Source organism: Lontra canadensis, unplaced genomic scaffold (assembly GCF_010015895.1).
Source record: "Lontra canadensis isolate GAN:19392208 unplaced genomic scaffold, GSC_riverotter_1.0 scaffold27, whole genome shotgun sequence".
NCBI lineage: Eukaryota > Metazoa > Chordata > Mammalia > Carnivora > Mustelidae > Lontra > Lontra canadensis.
Window position 1 is genome coordinate 18,816,333 of NW_022631021.1, and position 18,788 is coordinate 18,835,120.

An 18,788-nucleotide genomic window follows, 5' to 3' on the forward strand; every position below is an offset into this window, starting at 1 on the left:
AGGAGATTGGCCTCACAATCTGTCTCCACCCAAGTCCTGTGACTTGTCAACTTAGCCACTTTTCCAATTTTAGTAAATGAATAAATTCATTGGGCATCTTCCATGTGCTAGTTGCTAGAAGTACAAAAAAGGTATCTCAGGTACAGACCTCCTTCCACATGGCTGAAGAAGGTCTGAACATTGATTTTTCTCTTCCATCCACAGAGGAGTCAATGGCAACATCCCCTTAACATTCCAGAGGAATTTATCTAGAGACTCAAACATCTCCATATTTGCAAGTATCATTATAACATATGATTCATCCAGAATATCAGAGCTGTGAGTGGTGGGTGTGGGCACATTTCATTGCCCATGGCCTTTCCAGGGAACTCTGATATGGCTTAGCAAAACTCTTAAAACCATTGAATGTGAATTTGGTAATGGCAAAGATCTTTGTAAGATGATAATACGAATGTACAAATGTATAAGTAATACAAATAGGTTTGCAACCTGTAATGTGTGCCATGCACTCGCCAGTCTGAGTATTTGGTATGTATTTAATCACAGAGGAATGTACTGTAGTTATTTTTTTAAAAATTTTATTTTTTAAGTAACCTCTACTCCCATCGTGGGGCTCGAATTCAGTCCCAAGATCAAAAGTCGTATGCTGTACCGACTGAGCCAACCAGATGCCCCGGTAATTACATTTATTTTATAAATAACAAAACCAGGGTGTAAAAGGGTGAGTCGCTTGCCCAAAGTCACATGGCTAGTGTGGTGGAGCAGGGGTCTGAACCCAAGCTGTATGGCTCCAGGCTGTGTGCTCCTAACCACTGCTCCCCATAAGTAACGGACTCACAGGTGTCTTTGCACAGTGTATACTGCTATACCTTTCAAGAAGATGGGGTCATGTCTGCATCAGTGGTAGATCTGTAGTGTATCTGCATCCGTTGATATTCCGATGTGGCAGTAAGCTGTTTGGCACATGGTAGGCGCTTGTTCAGTATTTGTGAATTCAGTGAGTCAGCCCCCTTTCAGGTGACTAGTAGAGAGAAATGCAGTCATTCTGTGAGATTTATTGGAAGCACAGGAATAAAAGCAGTCACAGGGATGACCCAAACCCAGGGCTTGATCTTTTGCCTTCTCACTGCAGCCTTGTGGGGATTAACTACTTCTTGTCAGCAGAACTCTGGGAGAACAGAGTTCCAAGTCCGTCCGCAGCAATCTGGCCTTCATCCCCCAGCCAGGAGAGTTCTGTGTGTAGAGTAGCATTGTCTTTTCCCACAACATTGTGCTTCACCTGAGCGGAAATCCTCACCCGTTCTTCTTCTGTGAACAAGTGAGAATGCAGGTGTCCTACCAGAGTAACTTTGTTCAGTGAACCCCTCTCCAAATGTTTGTCGGTTAAGTGGGATGGTGTGTGGGGCCCTTTTCTCCCCCTCCTGAGAACCGCAGGAAGAACTTTGAATTGGTTGGCACATTCTGTTCTTTAGCTGTGAACAAGAATTGCCCTAGAAGAAAGTTTGAAGGCAGGGTTACTCTCCCTCTTCCCACTTGTGAAAAAATGATCTACATCTGAATTTCTCAGATTGAGTATATTTATGTATTGCCTTCCAAAGTAGAGAAATAATCTTTCTCAAGTGAGGAAGAAATTCCCTACGACTGTTTTAGGGGGGACTGTTAATCATTTTGGTATTTTGTTATAGTTTCTTTCACACCTTATGAGGAGAACAGCTCTGTTAGAGCTCTAAATCCCTAGCACTGAAGAGCTCTTCTCTGGGGAATGCCTTCTGTAAGCAGGACTTAGTTCGTGTTTCAAGAAGCCCCCTTTATGGGCTCGTGTGTATCACTGCATGATGCTGTTTCCCTTCTTCTATTTCATAATAGCAGGTGTATCTCCTCATTGATGGTATCACCAATAGATAATTGTTGAATGCATAGAACAAATTGCCCTTTGAGGGATTTGGGCTTTACCTAAGGATGTACAGAGTGTGTTCCCATAATACCTGGAAAAAATAAATATCCAAGTCCTATCAAAGTTGAAGTAGATATGTGCTAAACGAGTTGTCAAGACCACAGAGCTACAAGAGGCCAACGGAGAGTCTTTGTATCATCTAATCTGGGCCTGGGAGAAGGGGTTGGAAGTGAAGACTAAGGGAGAGCAGAGAGGAAAGACCCACAGATGACTGACTTAAAAACAAAGCCACTGGGGTGACTCCACTGGTTTAGAAGACTGTTCTTCTCCAGCAGTGGTTAAAATAGTAATTCTTAATTAACTGGTGGCACCCAAGGAGTGGGAGATTGGGCACTTCTCTTTTAACCTATCTAATCTTTGTAGTAAGGGAAATTGATTATTGCAACATTTAAAATCCATCCCCCCCGCCCCCGCCACATTGAACACTACACCAGAGTGAAGCTGTTCACCTTTCTTTAACCATGGAGCTAACCTGAAGCCATCCTTTGTAGTGCATATTAGTGCCCTAATTTTGCAGTTATTTATCCAAAGCCCCAAATAGGACTGTGTTCTCTCTCTACATGTGTGATGTATGGTAGACAACATGATTGTGTCAGAGTTTGTTATGCCCTTAGAATGGAGGCTAGAAAGTATGGAAATTCTACAGGAAAAAAGAATAAGCATAGGGCGCCTGGGTGGCTCATTTGGTTGGGCAACTGCCTTCGGCTCAGGTCATGATCCCAGAGTCCGGGTATCGAGTCCCACATTGGGCTCCCAGCTCCATGGGGAGTCTGCTTCTCCCTCTGAACTTCTCCCCTCTCATGCTCGCTCTCTCTCTCTCTCAAATAAATAAAATCTTTTAAAACAAAAGAATAAGCATAATTTGTGCTTTGGCAGAGTGACAATATCACTATTGATGTGGCAGATAATTTCTCTTGAGCCAAGATTTAATCCAGAGTTGTCATTTATTTAAATGTGAGCATTCTAAAGGAATTCTCTTGTCAGTTTACTTTCATACCTGAAAGCTTGCTAGTACTTAGATATTCTTCCCCTTATGGTCTTTATGACAGTTTTTATATTTTATATTTTAACATTTCTGAGCAAGGTATGGTTTATGTTCCTCCTCTCATTGCGGAGCTGATTTTTTTCAATCTAGAAAAACCTTTTTAAATTCAGGAAAGAGTTGTGACTACCAAATTAAAGCACTGTTTAATTTTTCGTGTTATTGGCAGTCAGCTCGAAGAATGTTCCCATGTGTGCCTAACACAAGTTGACTGTTAAAGAGATGAATGGGTAGGAGAAGAGAAAGTGGAGGGAGATTTCATCCTGACCCCCTTGTAGCTCGTCAGCTCAGTTGACTCAGTTTTATGTGAACTATGACAAGTCAAAGAATAAATAAAACCAGATGTGATGAGGAAGTTATGCTAAACAGTAGTTAAATGTCTGCAGTAAACACATCTGTAAGCCAAAAGGCATGTCTGACTTGACTGATTTTGCAGGAAAGGGAGTTATCACAGCAAGCTGACTGCTGCCTACTATCATCACCTTAGCAGCAAGAAAAGCCAATTCTTGACCCTACAGATCTTTACTACTTACCTGTGAGTTTAGGAAATTAACTTTCTTTACTATAGTAAATTTTTAAAAATCTTGATATCTTTTAAAACAGATTTGCCCTAAGATCTTAATACTTTTCAGTTGCTGAACAACCTTCCAGCTTTCTCCCGCTGCAGCTATAAACAGCCAAGATGATAGCATTTGCATTCTTAGTGAGACTGAAAACTCGTCTTGAGAGCTACAGTGGAAGAACTTTCTATGCCATCTCTCATTAACCCAGCACCCTTCTGTTGTCACCACCACCCCATCCCCACCATTCTCTCATATTTTGTGATCCCTCTTACGAACCAAATGGAAAGGAGAGGGCTGCAACTGATTTGCTTAAAGCTTAGTGCGGTGTCTTTTTTCAGACAAGCCTCCAGCAAACTCTTTGATAGTAGATCAAAGAGCACAGTAATGCTTATTTAACCTCACACAGATGATTCACCTGGCCATACTCCTCCTGGGGGGAGCTGACAGATGGATTTTCCACATGAGCTGGGCTCTCTTCGGAGGATGCTGTTTTGCCCTTTTGTGTTCTGCTTACATCAGTGTGTTCAGGTTTCTGCATTTCATTCTGTGGTGGTTGCAATGTTTCTCTTGTGTTCAGGCCTAAGGCACACCTCAGTCCTGTAATTCTTAGTATGTGTGGCAGGAACTTGTCCCAGGACACAGAATTAATATTTGATTCTGGGTGCCTGGGCGGCTCAGTCAGTTAAGTGTCTGCCTTCAGCTCAGGTCATGATCTCAGGTTCTGGGATTGAGTCCCACATCATTGGGCTCCCTGCTCAGTGGAGAGTCTGCTTCCTGCTCTCCATCTGCCCTTCCCCGCCCCACCCCTGCCTGTGTGTGTGCTCTCTCTCTCAAGTGAATAAATCTCTTAAAAAAATATTTTATTTTGGGGCACCTGGGTGGCTCAGTGGGCTAAAGCCTCTGCCTTCGGTCAGGTCATGATCTTAGGGTCCTGGGATCGAGCCCCACATCGGGCTCTCTGCTCAGCAGGGGGCCTGTTTCTCCTCCTCTCTCTGCCTGCCTCTCTACCTACTTGTGATCTCTGTCAAATAAATAAATAAAATAAAAAAAAATTGATTTGGATATGGGTGTACTGAACTCTCACACCCTCATAATCTAGGTTAATTTGAGGGAGTGACCAGACCCCGTTAATTAGTTTTCTTCGTGAGATACTTATAGTGAGGCACAATTTTAGTACAGTCGCATGGTTACCACAAACACTCCAGAATTTGATAGTGGGAAGTGGCTTGCAACTAAGAGTATCCTTTGAAAAATGTGCATAAAAGAGGAAAATCTAGTTTTCTTTTTTTGGGGGGGGCGGTGGAGGGGCAGAGGAAGAGAGAGATTCTTTTTTTTTTTTTTTTTAAAGATTTTATTTATTTATTTGACAGACACAGATCACAAGTAGACGGAGAGGCAGAGAGAGAGAGAGAGAGGAGGAAGCAGGCTCCCTGCTGAGCAGAGAGCCCGATGTGGGGCTCGATCCCAGGACCCTGAGATCATGACCTGAGCCGAAGGCAGCGGCTTAACCCACTGAGCCACCCAGGCGCCCCGAAGAGAGAGATTCTTAAGCAGACTCCACACTCAGTGTGGAGCCCAGCACAGGGCTTGAAATCATGACCTGAGCTGAAATCCAGAGGGACATGCTTAACCGACTGAGCCCTCAGTCTATTCTAATTTACTTGCCTCTGATTTCTACCCTTACCCCATTTTTATTGTCATTATTTTTTCTGTGTGGCCTATGAATGAACTAGTGAATTCTTCGAATACTGTCACAGAATTTTTTTTTTTTTTTTCAACAGATCCTGTTGCTTCCCATCATGACCAACTCTGAGAAGCCCTGTAGGTTGAGCGGACATCAGAGATTTAGGGCTAAGGAGGCTGGGGAAGCAATGCTCGGCCTGTTGTCAGTGTGATCTGGTTCCTGGGAGGTGCTGACAACCCCCTTTTCCTGTCTCTGTGGGGAACCAGCCAGATCAAAGAATGGCTTATTCTTTTGCTTCATTTAGGACCCGCGCTCCTCTACCGTGGGCGCAGTGCCTGGGCTTGGTCCCTGCTAGTACAATTGTACGGAGCAGTTGTATTCCCACTTGGCCCAGCTTGCCCAAGCTGCCCGTAGGGTGACTTGGATTACTGAGAAGGGGTGTTTCTGGCCCACGGGCAGCCTGGCCGAGGGGGGACTGCAACCGTCCGGCCGCCCACAGACCTGGCAGTACAGTTGAATGTCTTGTGCAAAGTGGGTCATATCGTTCTCATGATCGCAGATCACTAAGCAAAGAGTCCAGGGTTTTTCCAGGGCTGTTTGCCTCTCCTGTTCCGTTAGAGAAGTATCAAGGAGTAGAGCTGGGCCCATAGACCTCTCAGCGAGTGCCCGATTCACCCAGCAGGGTGGGCCGGCCCCGCCTGGCTGTGAAGAATTCATTTGCTGAGACCTTTTGTAGTGTTCCTGTGGCTCAGCAAGGGAGGTGAGGAGGAAAAGGGCGTGGTGCTGGCGAGCAGCCTGCAGCCTGGAGGATGAGGGGACGGTGGCAGTGAGAGCAATTAAGCTTTGGCATCTTCTGTTCCCAGCCTTTTGGCCACGTGCTCTCTGCAAGCTGTGCCATGTGGTTGCTTTCTGTGGCTCACCACCGAGTGAGCTCCGGGTGCCAGGCGGGGAGTGGGGGACAGAAGGCCTCTTGCATTGCTGCCATCCACGACCCTCTCCCCCGGCCTAGCCTGTGGCCTTTCAACGTGCCATGCACGTGCTGGCGTTGGGGCCCCTGCATTCGCCTATCCCTCTAACTGGAATGCCCTTTGCCTCAATGCTCTGTTCAGGTGTCTGCTGTCCAATGCCCTTGTACATCAGGGCGGCCTTGTACATTCTCCAAAGTGGATCCTGTTCCATGACCCCACCCCCGGCCCCTGCTGTATTACTTTCTTGCTGATAACAAGATCTTTACATAACAGATTCTGTACGTGTGTGTCTCTCCGCCAGCGTGGAGTTTTGTCTTATTCCTTCTGCGTCCCTCAGTGCCTGGGTGCCTGGCACATAGAGGGCACTTGGTAGGTGGACGGCGGGAGTGAAAAAGTGGATACATGGTACGGACAGATGCCAGATACGTGGCTGGCCAGACAGAAATGTGAGCTGACACTGGGTAAATAATGAAAATAAACCTTTGACGACAGTTTCTTGGTAACCTGGGTAAAAACAAACACCTGTGTCTGACAGGATTACCGTACACGTCCAGCTGTGGGCGTGGTAGAGGGAGAGTTTGGGGGGAACCTTTCACATGGCAGAGTCCAGCCCAGAATCAGGCCTGTGGTTCACAGACCAGCACTCCACTGAGTCAGGACCTGTGTGCCAGGGACCATCTCTGCCCATGCTTTCACCCCCTTCCCTGTGGATATTTCAGGAGTAACACACTCCTCCCTGACTATTCTCCACGTATGTTCTTGCGGAGAATGTTTTGCTAGCTGTTTCATGTGTTCCTAAGTTTGATTGTGAGACGTTCTGCCAACCCAAGACAGGAATTCTCACGTGAAGAAGAAATGCAGTCTAAGAACAGATGTGCTGTTACAGAGAAAATCGCATGTTGTGTGTGCTTTTGTAGAGATGTTCCATCTCAGAAAGTCACAGGAGTGCTCCTGGGCCTGCCAGCTTCCTCAGGGCCTCTATTCAAGATAGGTTTAGACTGGGGTTGCTCAGACAGATGGCTTGTCACAGAATTCTTGAATATCTCCAAATACTAAATTTCACAGTTTCTTCTGGTAACCTGCTGCTGGCTTCAGGATTCTTGGACTGAAATTTTACCTTATGTTTAGTCAAGCTGCTTTTCTGTTGCTGTGATGTTAGCCTAGATTCTCAAACTGAACGCTGTCCTAGGCATTGTTCTTATAATGATGGGTCGTTATACCAGTTCCTGGGCCTCATTTTTTCCAAGACCACTCATGTTCTCCCCACCTCCCAACTCTCTCCCACAGGTCTGTTCCCTGTCATGTTTGACTTTTTTTTTCCCTACTTGTTTCCACCTTTTCTATATCCTCCTTACATTTAAAACAACAACAACAACAGCAACAACAACAAAAAAAAACAAAACTGGTTACAGCATCTCTGGAAGGTCTCTTGGTTAAAATTTAGAATGATTCCCTTGTCAGGTCTTTTCCTCATGCTAGATCCCATGTTACTGTTACTTGAATGGCATCTCGACAGCTTATTAGTATTAAGTACACAGCTTGTTGTAGTATGCACCGTTCTGACACCCACTCATTCGCTGGATGAGCTTGGTTTTGTTTTCGGTTTATAGCCCCGGGCTTCCTTCTGCCCTGTGAATGTCGAGTTTGTTCTAGGTTTCTAGGTATGCTCCTTTGCGTCTGTCCCTGCTCAGCAACACTCTTACACAGTAGGTGCTTGGTATTTGTGAATCTAATCACTACATTCATTTCAGCCTTGTTTTCCTTGATGACTGCCTCCTATTAACAGCTCCTTCCTTGGGTGGTGCTGTCAGCTCACCCGTCTTCAATTGCTGTCCGCCTTGAAGGGGACGTTGTGGGTTGGATGTCAGGATGACTAGCGGCTCACTGATGGCATTGAGTACACAGGGACCAGGGACAGAAGGCCAGCAGTGCCCCTGCTGAGAAGCACGAGCAGCCATCAATGGTAGTATCCCTCGTGGAGTTGAACCTGTTGTGGACCTACAGCAGGAAACCTTTATTGAGGCCTTACTCCATGCCTGGCACTGCTCTAGGGATCTAATGTGTATTAAATCATTTGATCTTCTTAATCTTTGAGGCAATTACTGTACATTTGCCACCATTTTACAGATGAGAGGTTAAATAACATGTCCAAAGTCACATTGCTAGTAAGTGGACAAAATGGATTTCAAACCTCGGTGGTCTTGGGGCACTGGGTGGCTCATTTGGTTAAGCATCTGCCTTTGGCTCAGCTCACAGTCCTGGGGTTCTGGGATTGAGCCCCACATCTGGCTTCCTACTCAGCAGGGAGTCTGCTTCTCTCTGTCCCTCTGCCACTCTCCCTGGCTCATGCATGAGCACATTCTCTCTCTCTCTCAAAAATAAATGAAATCTTAAGGAAAAAAAAAAAAGTGGTATGATGAAGAGCCCAGCACTTACCCACCTAATCACCTGCCAGCCTGTTACTCTGTATACCTGCTCTCAGCCCCTTTGTGCTTAATACCTGATTTTTGTATGTGTAATGTGATCCATTCGTAAACTATACATTCATTAAGTAAAAGCAGGATCTAGATTTAAAATGTTTTGGAAGAAGGTGGATTTGTCCCTGTTGGGCAGCTTGTCCATCAGTGCAGTAGTCAAGGTGTTCATAACCTTGTTCCTCCTTGTGCCTGTTTGCTTTTGATTGGGGATGAAGGGGACCTCGTGACCTCCATATACATGGTCCACCATCCATCACAGATAAAGTTAAATTTTATTAGAATGATCTCAATTTCAAAAAAACATGGTGTTTTTTCTAGGTGATTTTCAGTAGATGGTGAAAAAAATAGATAGTTAAATTATTTTCCAGCTGCTAGATTTTGAATAGATAAAGCATCCTTAAATGGATGGCATCCTTTTTAAGAGGAATTCTGCTTAGGAAATATAAAGCTTAACCAATTCTCAAGATTTTCTAGAATTTCTGTCCCTTTAAGAGGTTCAGTTTTGGGCAGGAGAATGGATCAGAACCAGAATGGTCTTAGGAATACAGTATATTAAAAAGCTGTATAATTTTCAGGATTTCAGAAGTGACCTAGTACTGTGATTGTGTATAATTGTTGGCACTTGGATGTGTAGAGGTTGGTGGCTTCCTGGTTTCCAGCCATGGGTTGAGGGAGTCAGTCCCTTTCCTGCACACCCCAGTCCCCACCCCCAACCCAGGGTGAAAGGGGCAGGTGTAAGAAGAGAACCCCGGTAACTACTACTTTCTAAGTGTTCTTGGTGGTCTCTGTCTCACTGCTGACTGGATTGATACAGTTGTAACTACTAGAGTCCACGGATGATGGGAAGTTTATCCATGAAATTAGCCAAAGAACACACATACTTCAGTGCCATAAGCCAAGAAAGAGAAGTATCATTAAATGATTAACAGCTTACTTTAGTTAATAAAACCAATTTTGCCTTTGCCTTTGTGGCTAATTCTGTGAAAAGTAAATGTATGCCTTCTAACTTTAATATAGAAAAGAGTCAGTATTTGAAAAGATACTTAGCTCTACTGTAAATGTATATCTTAAATGGGAAATGTGGGGAGCTATAAAATCTTAGAAGATAAAGGTAAATCTGTAACTACTGATAGACTATATTTCCAAGATGTTTTAAGTGAAAGCAAGCAAGCAGTATGTACTCCTTAATATAACATTGTTTTCTCTTTGTTCACTGTAACCTCCACAGTAAGAATATATTTTATATCACAACATATATCAGCATACTTAGGTGATACAGTAACACTAGAGATTTATGAAAATATTCATTCTCACTAGAGGCAGAGCACTCTGATTAATATTATTATTTTTTCTAATGCTAAGTTGACCTAATCATCTAGTAATGGGTTGAAATCCACAATTGTAAAATCAATTGGCATGACCCCTTTTGTGCTCAGAAGAGAAAAGTCTCGAGGTATGTCCAAGATGTGTTACCATAGGTTCCTTCTGACAGTGGGGCTTCGGGATTGTGGTTGGAGCGAAGTGATGAGTATTTTGTGGTTTTTTTTTTTACCATGGACATGAAATATTTTTAAATAATAATTAATGAAGATAGCAAGCAGAGGACTCTATCTCTTCACTGTGGCCTTCCTTTCTCCAACATGGCTCTTCCTTTCTTGGCTACAGTCTTACCTCGAGCTCTGGTTCCTGCCCAGATGGGATCTTCTCCCGTCTGCCGCCTTTTTCAGTCCAGTTCCACTCTTCTCCCCACTGAGATTCCAGCTTCACGGAAAGCATTTTTATGGAACTGCGAAAAGAAGTTCAGAAAACTGGCACTTCATTTATAAAGTGAATTCACAGGATTCTGTCTTTCCTTTGGTTTTCAAATTAGACACAGCACACAAGTTACTTTAGGAGTTAAAAAAAAGTTTCAGCATAACCTTGTCTGTAGCATGTTCTTTGAAAAGGATTTGTTCTTGTTCTTTTATGAAAAAGCACTGTATAAAAAGCATTTTGAGTAGAGATTAATCAATGTCTGTTTTTCTTAATAGGTTTTAAAATGGAAAATTTTGATGCATCACGTAGTACCTATTTCAAGGCATTGCTAGGCCCCCGAGGTAAGGTGGTTTTGGTTTTGCTCCCCTCCCCTTATGGATACTTATAAATATTGCATGAACAGATTCTGGAAAACATTAGCATCTTCTATGATAAAACTAACGCTTTGTCCTGGATAACAAGGGGCTTAGAGAAGCCCTGTGATGACAGTCTTGAAGTGGTGCAGTGTCCCTGGCTATCAGAGCAGACACACAGCTGCTGTGACCCTCTGCTGACTGTAGCTAGGGGTTCAGATTATGCTAGAAAGTTTGCAGCCCAGGAATGCTGCAGATTTCACCATCACTGGTGGAACGTTTTCCTCAGTTCTTGCGAGTCTGCAGCTGAGACTGGTTTCCAAAATGCACTGCTGGAGTAGTTTAAAACTTGTCCCCTTTTACAATTTTAAAGACTTATTAATGTCCTTTCATGTTGTGTCACATCAATGGGTAAATATATACACCTGACCTCACTTTTTTATACTTCTTCGATTGTTTCCTCTTAGGAAGTAAATCAGCTCCATATTGCTCTCTTTGAATGTCATCTGTAATGATACGTGATGTATCTATAAAGAAGGAACTTTTTAGGTTCACAGAGTCATTAAAAAATTGCAAGAAGCTTTTAAATAGATGAAAAGATTCAGTTTCACTTCTGATTTTTTCAAGTACAAAAGAAAACAGCGAAAGGAATTCAGTCTCTTAGCGTGGTAGAAATGAAATGTGTTTGATAGCAGTGATGATGTGGGAAAAGAGTCTACGTGGTATGACCTCTCTGAAGGGTAATTGTGTCTTCCATTGAAATAAAAATGCACATGCCCTTTGACTCAGCTATTTGACTCCTGAGCCTTCATCCTAGAACTTGTCTTGATCAGATATGCGAAGATAGGAATAAGGGTGTTCTCTGCAGCATTGCTTGACAAGACTGGGAATAATCTAGGTGCCCATCAGGAGGCGGCAGGTTAAATCAATTAATGTATAGCCAAATGAGAAAAACAAGTTAGATCATCTTGTATATTTACTTGCTTTGAGATGATGCCTTATTTCAACCTTATGGGTCAAAAGAATCCAATTTTAAACGGCTGAAACAATAATAAACATGACCAAGATTGAGCAACTCCTGAGATTTTTCAGGGACCCAGGACACTTGTTCTTGTCATTTTCTACTTTGTATTCTCAGTATATCAGCAGTTGTGTACCTAGAAAAGTCCCTCCACCTTTCGTGGCTGCAGAAGCCACAGGTGGCACCTGCTAAAGAGAAGGAAAACATGTGATCGCTTGCATAAATTTGAGAATAAGGAAACTCTTCCCCAGCACCTTTCACCCAACTGCCATTTCCTCAGAGCTCCATGGCCACAATTGTTTCACATGCCCATGTCTTAACAAGTCAGCACAGGGTGGCAGAGACTACCAGGGTTGGCTCAAGCCCTGGGGACTTCCTGCCTGGAGCTACAGTGGGGCTGGAAGTACTGGAAGTATTTGGCAGTATAGAAAGAGGTTGCACATATGGCATATGGCCTTATGAAATTTCAAAAGCAAGGTGTAAAATAGAACATTAAGTGAAAGGAAATGGGAGGAGGTCTCTGCGTGTGCATTTACTGTTTGTGATCTATGTGTGCACACAAACATATGTAACAGTCTAATGTTAGTTGCTAAATGGGAACTTGTTTTCTCACAGTTGATAGCCAGGGCCCAGAGTTGAGAACACAAGGCATTAAGAAGCTCCTCCTTAAGTCCACTGGGACCACCTTAGCCTAAGTAATGGGGAGAAGAGGGAGGGCATCTCCCTCTAAAGCCATGGCAGGAGCACTACAGAGAGACACTGGGTGAATTTAGAATGTCTGCAAGAAAGGAGACTGACAACCTATTCTCCAACTGGATGGCTGCTTTTCCTGCAAGATCAAGAGAAAAAGTATTGGGAAGGTAGCAGGATGGCCCAGTCAGGAGGTCAAAGCAGGGACAAAGACTGTCCTTACTAGCTGCTGCTTCTCTGAAGATGGAGGAGGCAAAACATACATGTGCCTCTGAGCTCCAGAGTAGGTGACCTTGGAGGGGAGAGAAGATTGAGGAGTGAAAGGTTTTTGGGGGTTCATCAAAGCAGGATCATCCAAGAGGAATGTGCTGCAGAGGTGGCTTCCTGGGCATCGGTCACAGGCTGAAGTTGACCTACAGGGGACAGGTTAACACCTGGGGGAGGGTTGGCTGCCAGGGAGTTTACCCCCATCCAAAGAGAGGGCTGTCAGATTGCTCCTGCAGCTACAGCTACATGGAACTAATTTTTCTCATCCCTGCAGGGAAAGGAGGAGGGGAGAGCAGCTGAGAGCTCTCCTCCCCCTGTAGCATCTTTGAATCAGTGTAGGTCTTCTCTCTCAAGCTGCTGCTGCTCCTGTGGTTCCCTAAATAGTCACCACACTGGTCCTTGCTATCTCACCCCTTTTTATTTTTCCTTAAAAAGTACTGTCCCCTCTGCTGTTGACCATTGCACTCATAGTAGATGCTGCCTTTCTCATTGGGGTGACTGTGACTGTCGTTAAGCTGGATGAATAGCAGCCTGGCAGACACTTCAGGTGAGGACTCTGGAGTTCAAAAAGACTGTCATTTCTGGAGTTCTGTTATCTTGTCCATCAGTCAGCAGATCTGGTCGGTAAATACAGTTAGTGGCAAATTTAGCTTTCTCCTTGCTTTCCTTAAGATTCTTTGGAATACATATTATTTTTACTTAGCAAAAACCATGTATGATATGCACGTTACTCAGAACATGTAACAAGAGCTTCACCTTGTATGACAAATATTGAAAACTCCTGCTTCCTCTTCCAGTTGCTTCGTTGGCATTAGGAACTGGAGTATTAGATGACTATTATAAAATTATGGGGAGAGAAGATTTTTAATGTTTGGGGAAAAAAAGTTGTAGTTGTTTTTATATCTGCCTTATTAATCACTAAATATTTTTCTTTTATTACTTTCCAGATACCAGAGTAAAAGGATGGTTTCTTCTGGACAATTATATACCTACCTTTATCTGCTCTGTCATATACTTACTAATTGTATGGCTGGGACCAAAATACATGAAGAATAGGCAACCGTTCTCTTGCCGGAGAATTTTAGTGGTCTATAACCTTGGCCTCACATTGCTGTCTCTCTATATGTTCTGTGAGGTAGGTCTCCCCCTTAAATGTGCTCTGGTCACCGTCCTGAATGCTGTTCCTAAATGAGGAAGAGCAGCTGTGTTGCAGGGTGGGATGGGGGACTGGGAGAGCAAATACATTAATCCATTTTGAGTATGTTTTAAAATTGATTTTTCTAAAATGCCAGAGTTGTTTTTATAAATATGTCTTCTAGAATATCTAAAATAGAAGCCTTTGCTATTGATTGTTTTGTGATGCTTCATGTTATATTCAGAATTAAGTAGTTCCAGAAATACATTTATGCAGGCAGAATACAGGGTGGAAAATGAACAAAATGTGAAAAACAGATCTGTGAACACTTTATTATTAAGCGTTTAATAAATACAGGATTTTCGTTTGGAGGTGGGGGAGGAAGGAAGTGGGTAGCAGTTGTGTTTGGTATGTTTTTTGGTAAGTCGGCCTCTTGCCTGATCTGATAACTGTAAATAGCTTTGAGATTTGACAAATTCAGTTTTTAAAAGCTAAGAGGAGTGTACGGTGAGATCTGCGTTTAAGATTTGAATGGTCTGTAAGTTTGGGCCAAATTATTTTTTCTATATAACTGGCATGTTGAAAACTATTATTTGATGATCTCGGAAGCAGACATTATAGCTGAAATTAAAATGAAAGAAACTGGAATCAAAAACTTAGGTCCTCCCTGTTTTTCATTGTTGTGTAATACAGGCTTTAAGGCTAATGAGGGGGAGGAAAGGTGCCCTCTGAGGGTAATCACAGTTTGTGTACGGTTTTAGGGGAGGGACTCCACCTTTCAGGCTTACAGTACAAATGTCTCGCAACCCAAAACTATTGTTCTATCTCTGGGTGGAGAATTTAGCCACATACAAACATTTGCAAGCACTCCCATTTAGATTTTTAACCTTTTATTGTGGTTTTAATTCTCCAAGGAGTAGTAAAGAAGATGATAAGGGAAGGAGGGGGGAAATCAAAATGAATCTTAAAATTGGTGTTGAGAGGAAAGAACGAATTCTTCATTCGCCTGAGCCCTCTCCATCCTGCCTCCCTGTCTGTGTGCATGCAGTTGTGTTCGGGAGTGCGTCTGAGTGGTTACACCAGTGAAGAACACTCTGATCGTGAGAGGTATTGATTGCACCTGTGGGAGGTCTGGGCCTTGTTCCCCTATGTGTGTTTCATAAGCCAGCTAGAGAGTTTAGGAATAGAACGGTAGATGCTACTATCATTATGCTTATGCTTGATACTCTGTGAAATGTTTACAACCCCCTTTTTCACTTTTTCTGTCCTGTTCTAGAATGAAGGCAGTTTAATTAGCCTCCAAGATGGATATTGCAGGACTGGAGGCAAGGGCAGTGCATAGGAATGACTCCTGGGCCCAGCACTGTGCACATCTCTCTGTGTTCAAGGGACAAAACTACAGCAAAGTGTCAGGTTTTTCAGAGTGAATTGTTTACTTTCCCATAATTGATAGATGATACAGCCATTTCCTTAAGAAAGCTTTTGTAGAGTTTATTGTTATACATAGTGGTATTGTAGAGAAAAAATATTTAAGATTATTAAATCTTCTAGAAATTAAGGATCTGCCTTATGGGTTTCTCAAGCCTGGGAGATAGAGCCAGAACTTCGTAATTAACCTCTCTCAAACAGATCATTCTTTGTGTCAAGAGGTGAAGAACAGTGCTGTAGAAATTGCTGCTGTGTGCATAGGACTGAATTTGGATGGTCCAGGCACTGTGGTAGGAAATACAGATTTTCCTCTGACAGCTTGGTGAGAACTAGACGTGACATTGAGCCATCTAAGCACTGGATAAAGAGACCTAAGAAAAAATACAGTGGAGAAAAACAGTCCTAACTGACGACTTAGAGTACGTACAACAGTAATTCTAAGGAGGCAGTAATTCCTTAATTTTTAAATCCAGTTTCTAAAATATGTCCAGATCAGGTGTTCCTGAGTTGAAAATAAGCCCCACATTTTACTATTTGTTACAGGTATTTGCATTTGATTTTTGTGTGACTTTTTTCCCCTGTATGTACATAAACCCATCAGTAATACCATTATAACATATCCTTTGTCAAGTTTTTCATTTCCTCTTAGCGCTTGTTTTTTTTTTTTTTTTTTCTTTTAACTAGGATTTATATTCCGTTGGCTGTTAAAACCTAGGAGGGCAGTCATGGAGTTTTATGACAGAACAAACTGAGGAGGTCATAGATCCCAGTTGGGCCCCACAGTTCAGCGAAGTGTCCCAGGAACCATTTGCCTGTGGTCACACAGTTGGCAGAGTCTTGATTATTAGGCTTTATTTACCCTTCTGCTTATCTACATATTTGGGTCTGTAAGGAATTTAAAAAATAAATAGGTAGTCATTGATAGTTCTGTTTATTTTATTCCGTGTGAATTCACAGCTGCCTTGGCAAGTTCTGGGCTAATACAAATAAAAGTAGCTGTCACTAAAGGAGACAAAAAGAAACCTTAAAAGAAGGGGGATAACAAGGAAGTGAAAGGGGGAGAGTCACTACGAGTTTAAAATTACCAGAAGCAGGAAAATAACTAAATGACAGTTTGAAAACTGTGAAACAGAATTTAAAATCCAGAAAAAGTCTACACTTGTTCATAGTGACTGTGGTTGATTGTAAGAGAGTAAAAGAGACTTGGATTACATACAGTTTTCTCCAAAAAACTTAGTGTTTATTTTCAGGAAAATGATCGTAGATCCCTGATTGGAAGTGTATTTGAACAGTGATGTGTTTTAGATTAAAAATGCAGGACTTTATGACAAGCCTTTTGGCTTTTACTTTCTAAAGAAGGTGTTAACGAATCACAGTAAAGGGGCGCCTGGGTGGCTCGGTCAGTTAATCATCTGCCTTTGGCTCAGGTCATGATCCCAGGGTCCTGGGGTAGAACCCCACATCGGTCTGCTTGCTCAGAAGGGAGCCTGCTTCTCCCTCTGCCTGCTGCTCCCCCTGCTTATGCTCTCTCTCTCTCTCTGTCAAATAAATAAATACAATCTTGAAAAAAAATAAAATCACAATCAGTGGTGAAGGCTCAAATAAAATTGCATAGAAGAGAAACAGCTTAGTTTGTGTTAGTTTCTCAGCATTGTAAATCTGTGCCCTTTGTAGCAAATGTAAAATTCTTGTGTGCCTTTTCTACCCTTTGAGATGGAGGGCATATTTCGTCTTTATCGAAGCCCCCTCCATGTTTCCCCAAGCTACCTGTAAGTCCCTGAGCTCTAGATTGAGAATGCCCAACTGTACAATGCCAGATGTGGCTTCTCCTCATGATGCAGTATATGTCCAAGCTGGACTCATTTCCATTGGCCCCCACTTCTTACTCCTTTTTTTTTTTTTTAATTTTTTATTTCTTTTCATCGTAACAGTATTCACTGTTTTTGTACCACACCCAGTGCCCCATGCAATCCGTGCCCTCTCTAATACCCGCCACCTGGTTCTCCCAACCCCCAACCCCCCGCCCCTTCAAAACCCTCACATTGTTTTTCAGAGTCCATAGTCTCTCATGGTTCACCGCCCCTTCCAATTTCCCTCAACTCCCTTCTCCTCTCCATCTCCCCTTGTCCTCCATGCTATTTGTTAGGCTCCACAAATAAATGAAACCATGTGATAATTGACTCTCTCTGCTTGACTCATTTCACTCAGCATAACCTCTTCCAGTCCCGTCCATGTTGCTATAAAAGTTGGGTATTCATCCTTTCTGATGGAGGCACAATACTCCATAGTGTATATGGACCACATCTTCCTTATCCATTCGTCCGTTGAAGGGCATCTTGGTTCTTTCCACAGTTTGGCGACCATGGCCATTGCTGCTATAAACATTGGGGTACAGATGGCCCTTCTCACTACATCTGTATCTTTGGGGTAAATACCCAGTAGTGCAATTGCAGGGTCATAGGGAAGCTCTATTTTTTATTTCTTGAGGAATCTCCACACTGTTTTCCAAAGTGGCTGCACCAACTTGCATTCCCACCAACAGTGTAAGAGGGTTCCCCTTTCTCCACATCCTCTCCAATACATGTTGTTTCCTGTCTTGCTAATTTTGGCCATTCTAAGTGGTGTAAGGTGGTATCTCAATGTGGTTTTAATTTGAATCTCCCTGATGGCTAGTGATGATGAACATTTTTTCATGTGTCTGATAGCCATTTGTATGTCTTCATTGGAGAAGTGTCTGTTCATATCTTCTGCCCATTTTTTTATATGATTGTCTGTTTTGTGTGTGTTGAGTTTGAGGAGTTCTTTATAGATCCTGGATATCAACCTTTTTTCTGTACTGTCATTTGCAAGTATCTTCTCCCATTCCGTGGGTTGCCTCTTTGTTTTGTTGACTGTTTCCTTTGTGCAGAAGCTTTTGATCTTGATGAAGTCCCAAAGTTCATTTTTGCTTTTGTTTCCTTTGCCTTTGAAAGAAGTTGCTGTGGCTGATATCGAAGAGGTTACTGCCGATGTTCTCCTCTGGGATTCTGATGGATTCCTGTCTCATGTTGAGGTCTTTTATCCATTTTGAGTTTATCTTTGTATACGGTGTTCTTACTCCTTTTTAAACATGTCAAACATGGGAGTCCCATGTTATAGGTATATAGGCAGCTGGTATATCCTGATGTGTATCCATTTGGGTGTGTCTGCTCTCCTCCTACCTCTCGCCTCTTGTGCCCCCTCAGCTGAGAGGATCGAATTGCTTGGTTTGTTCCAGTCCAAAAGGGAGCACCCTGTTGATGGGTCCGAGTCTTGTGCACCAATCCTGGGACTCAGCAGTAGCTGCAGGGAAAGCAGGGTCAGTATTGAATAGGACACTAGGTTTTGAACAGTAAGAACTGCTGGCCCCTTTCCTCAGGAGGAGACCCTTTGAGCTTCCAGCCTGCACATTATTCATAGTTCCACTCAAACC

General features: G+C 43.0%; 1 protein-coding gene across 2 annotated transcripts in view; it reads left to right on the top strand.

Annotated features, from left to right (window-relative positions):
- The first annotated feature begins 216 nt into the window (after window positions 1-216).
- The window catches only part of ELOVL5 (ELOVL fatty acid elongase 5), a 40,376-nt gene continuing 21,804 nt past the window's right edge, over window positions 217-18,788 (top strand). Inside the window, exons 1-3 of one of the 2 annotated variants that reach the window (XM_032864520.1) lie at window positions 217-274; window positions 10,719-10,784; window positions 13,722-13,909. In XM_032864520.1, coding sequence (XP_032720411.1) covers window positions 10,727-10,784; window positions 13,722-13,909 — 246 coding nt within the window. In that variant the 5' untranslated portion in view covers window positions 217-274; window positions 10,719-10,726. Of the gene's footprint in view, window positions 275-10,718; window positions 10,785-13,721; window positions 13,910-18,788 lie in introns of those variants that run through there. The other variant, XM_032864521.1, reaches the window with a different exon arrangement.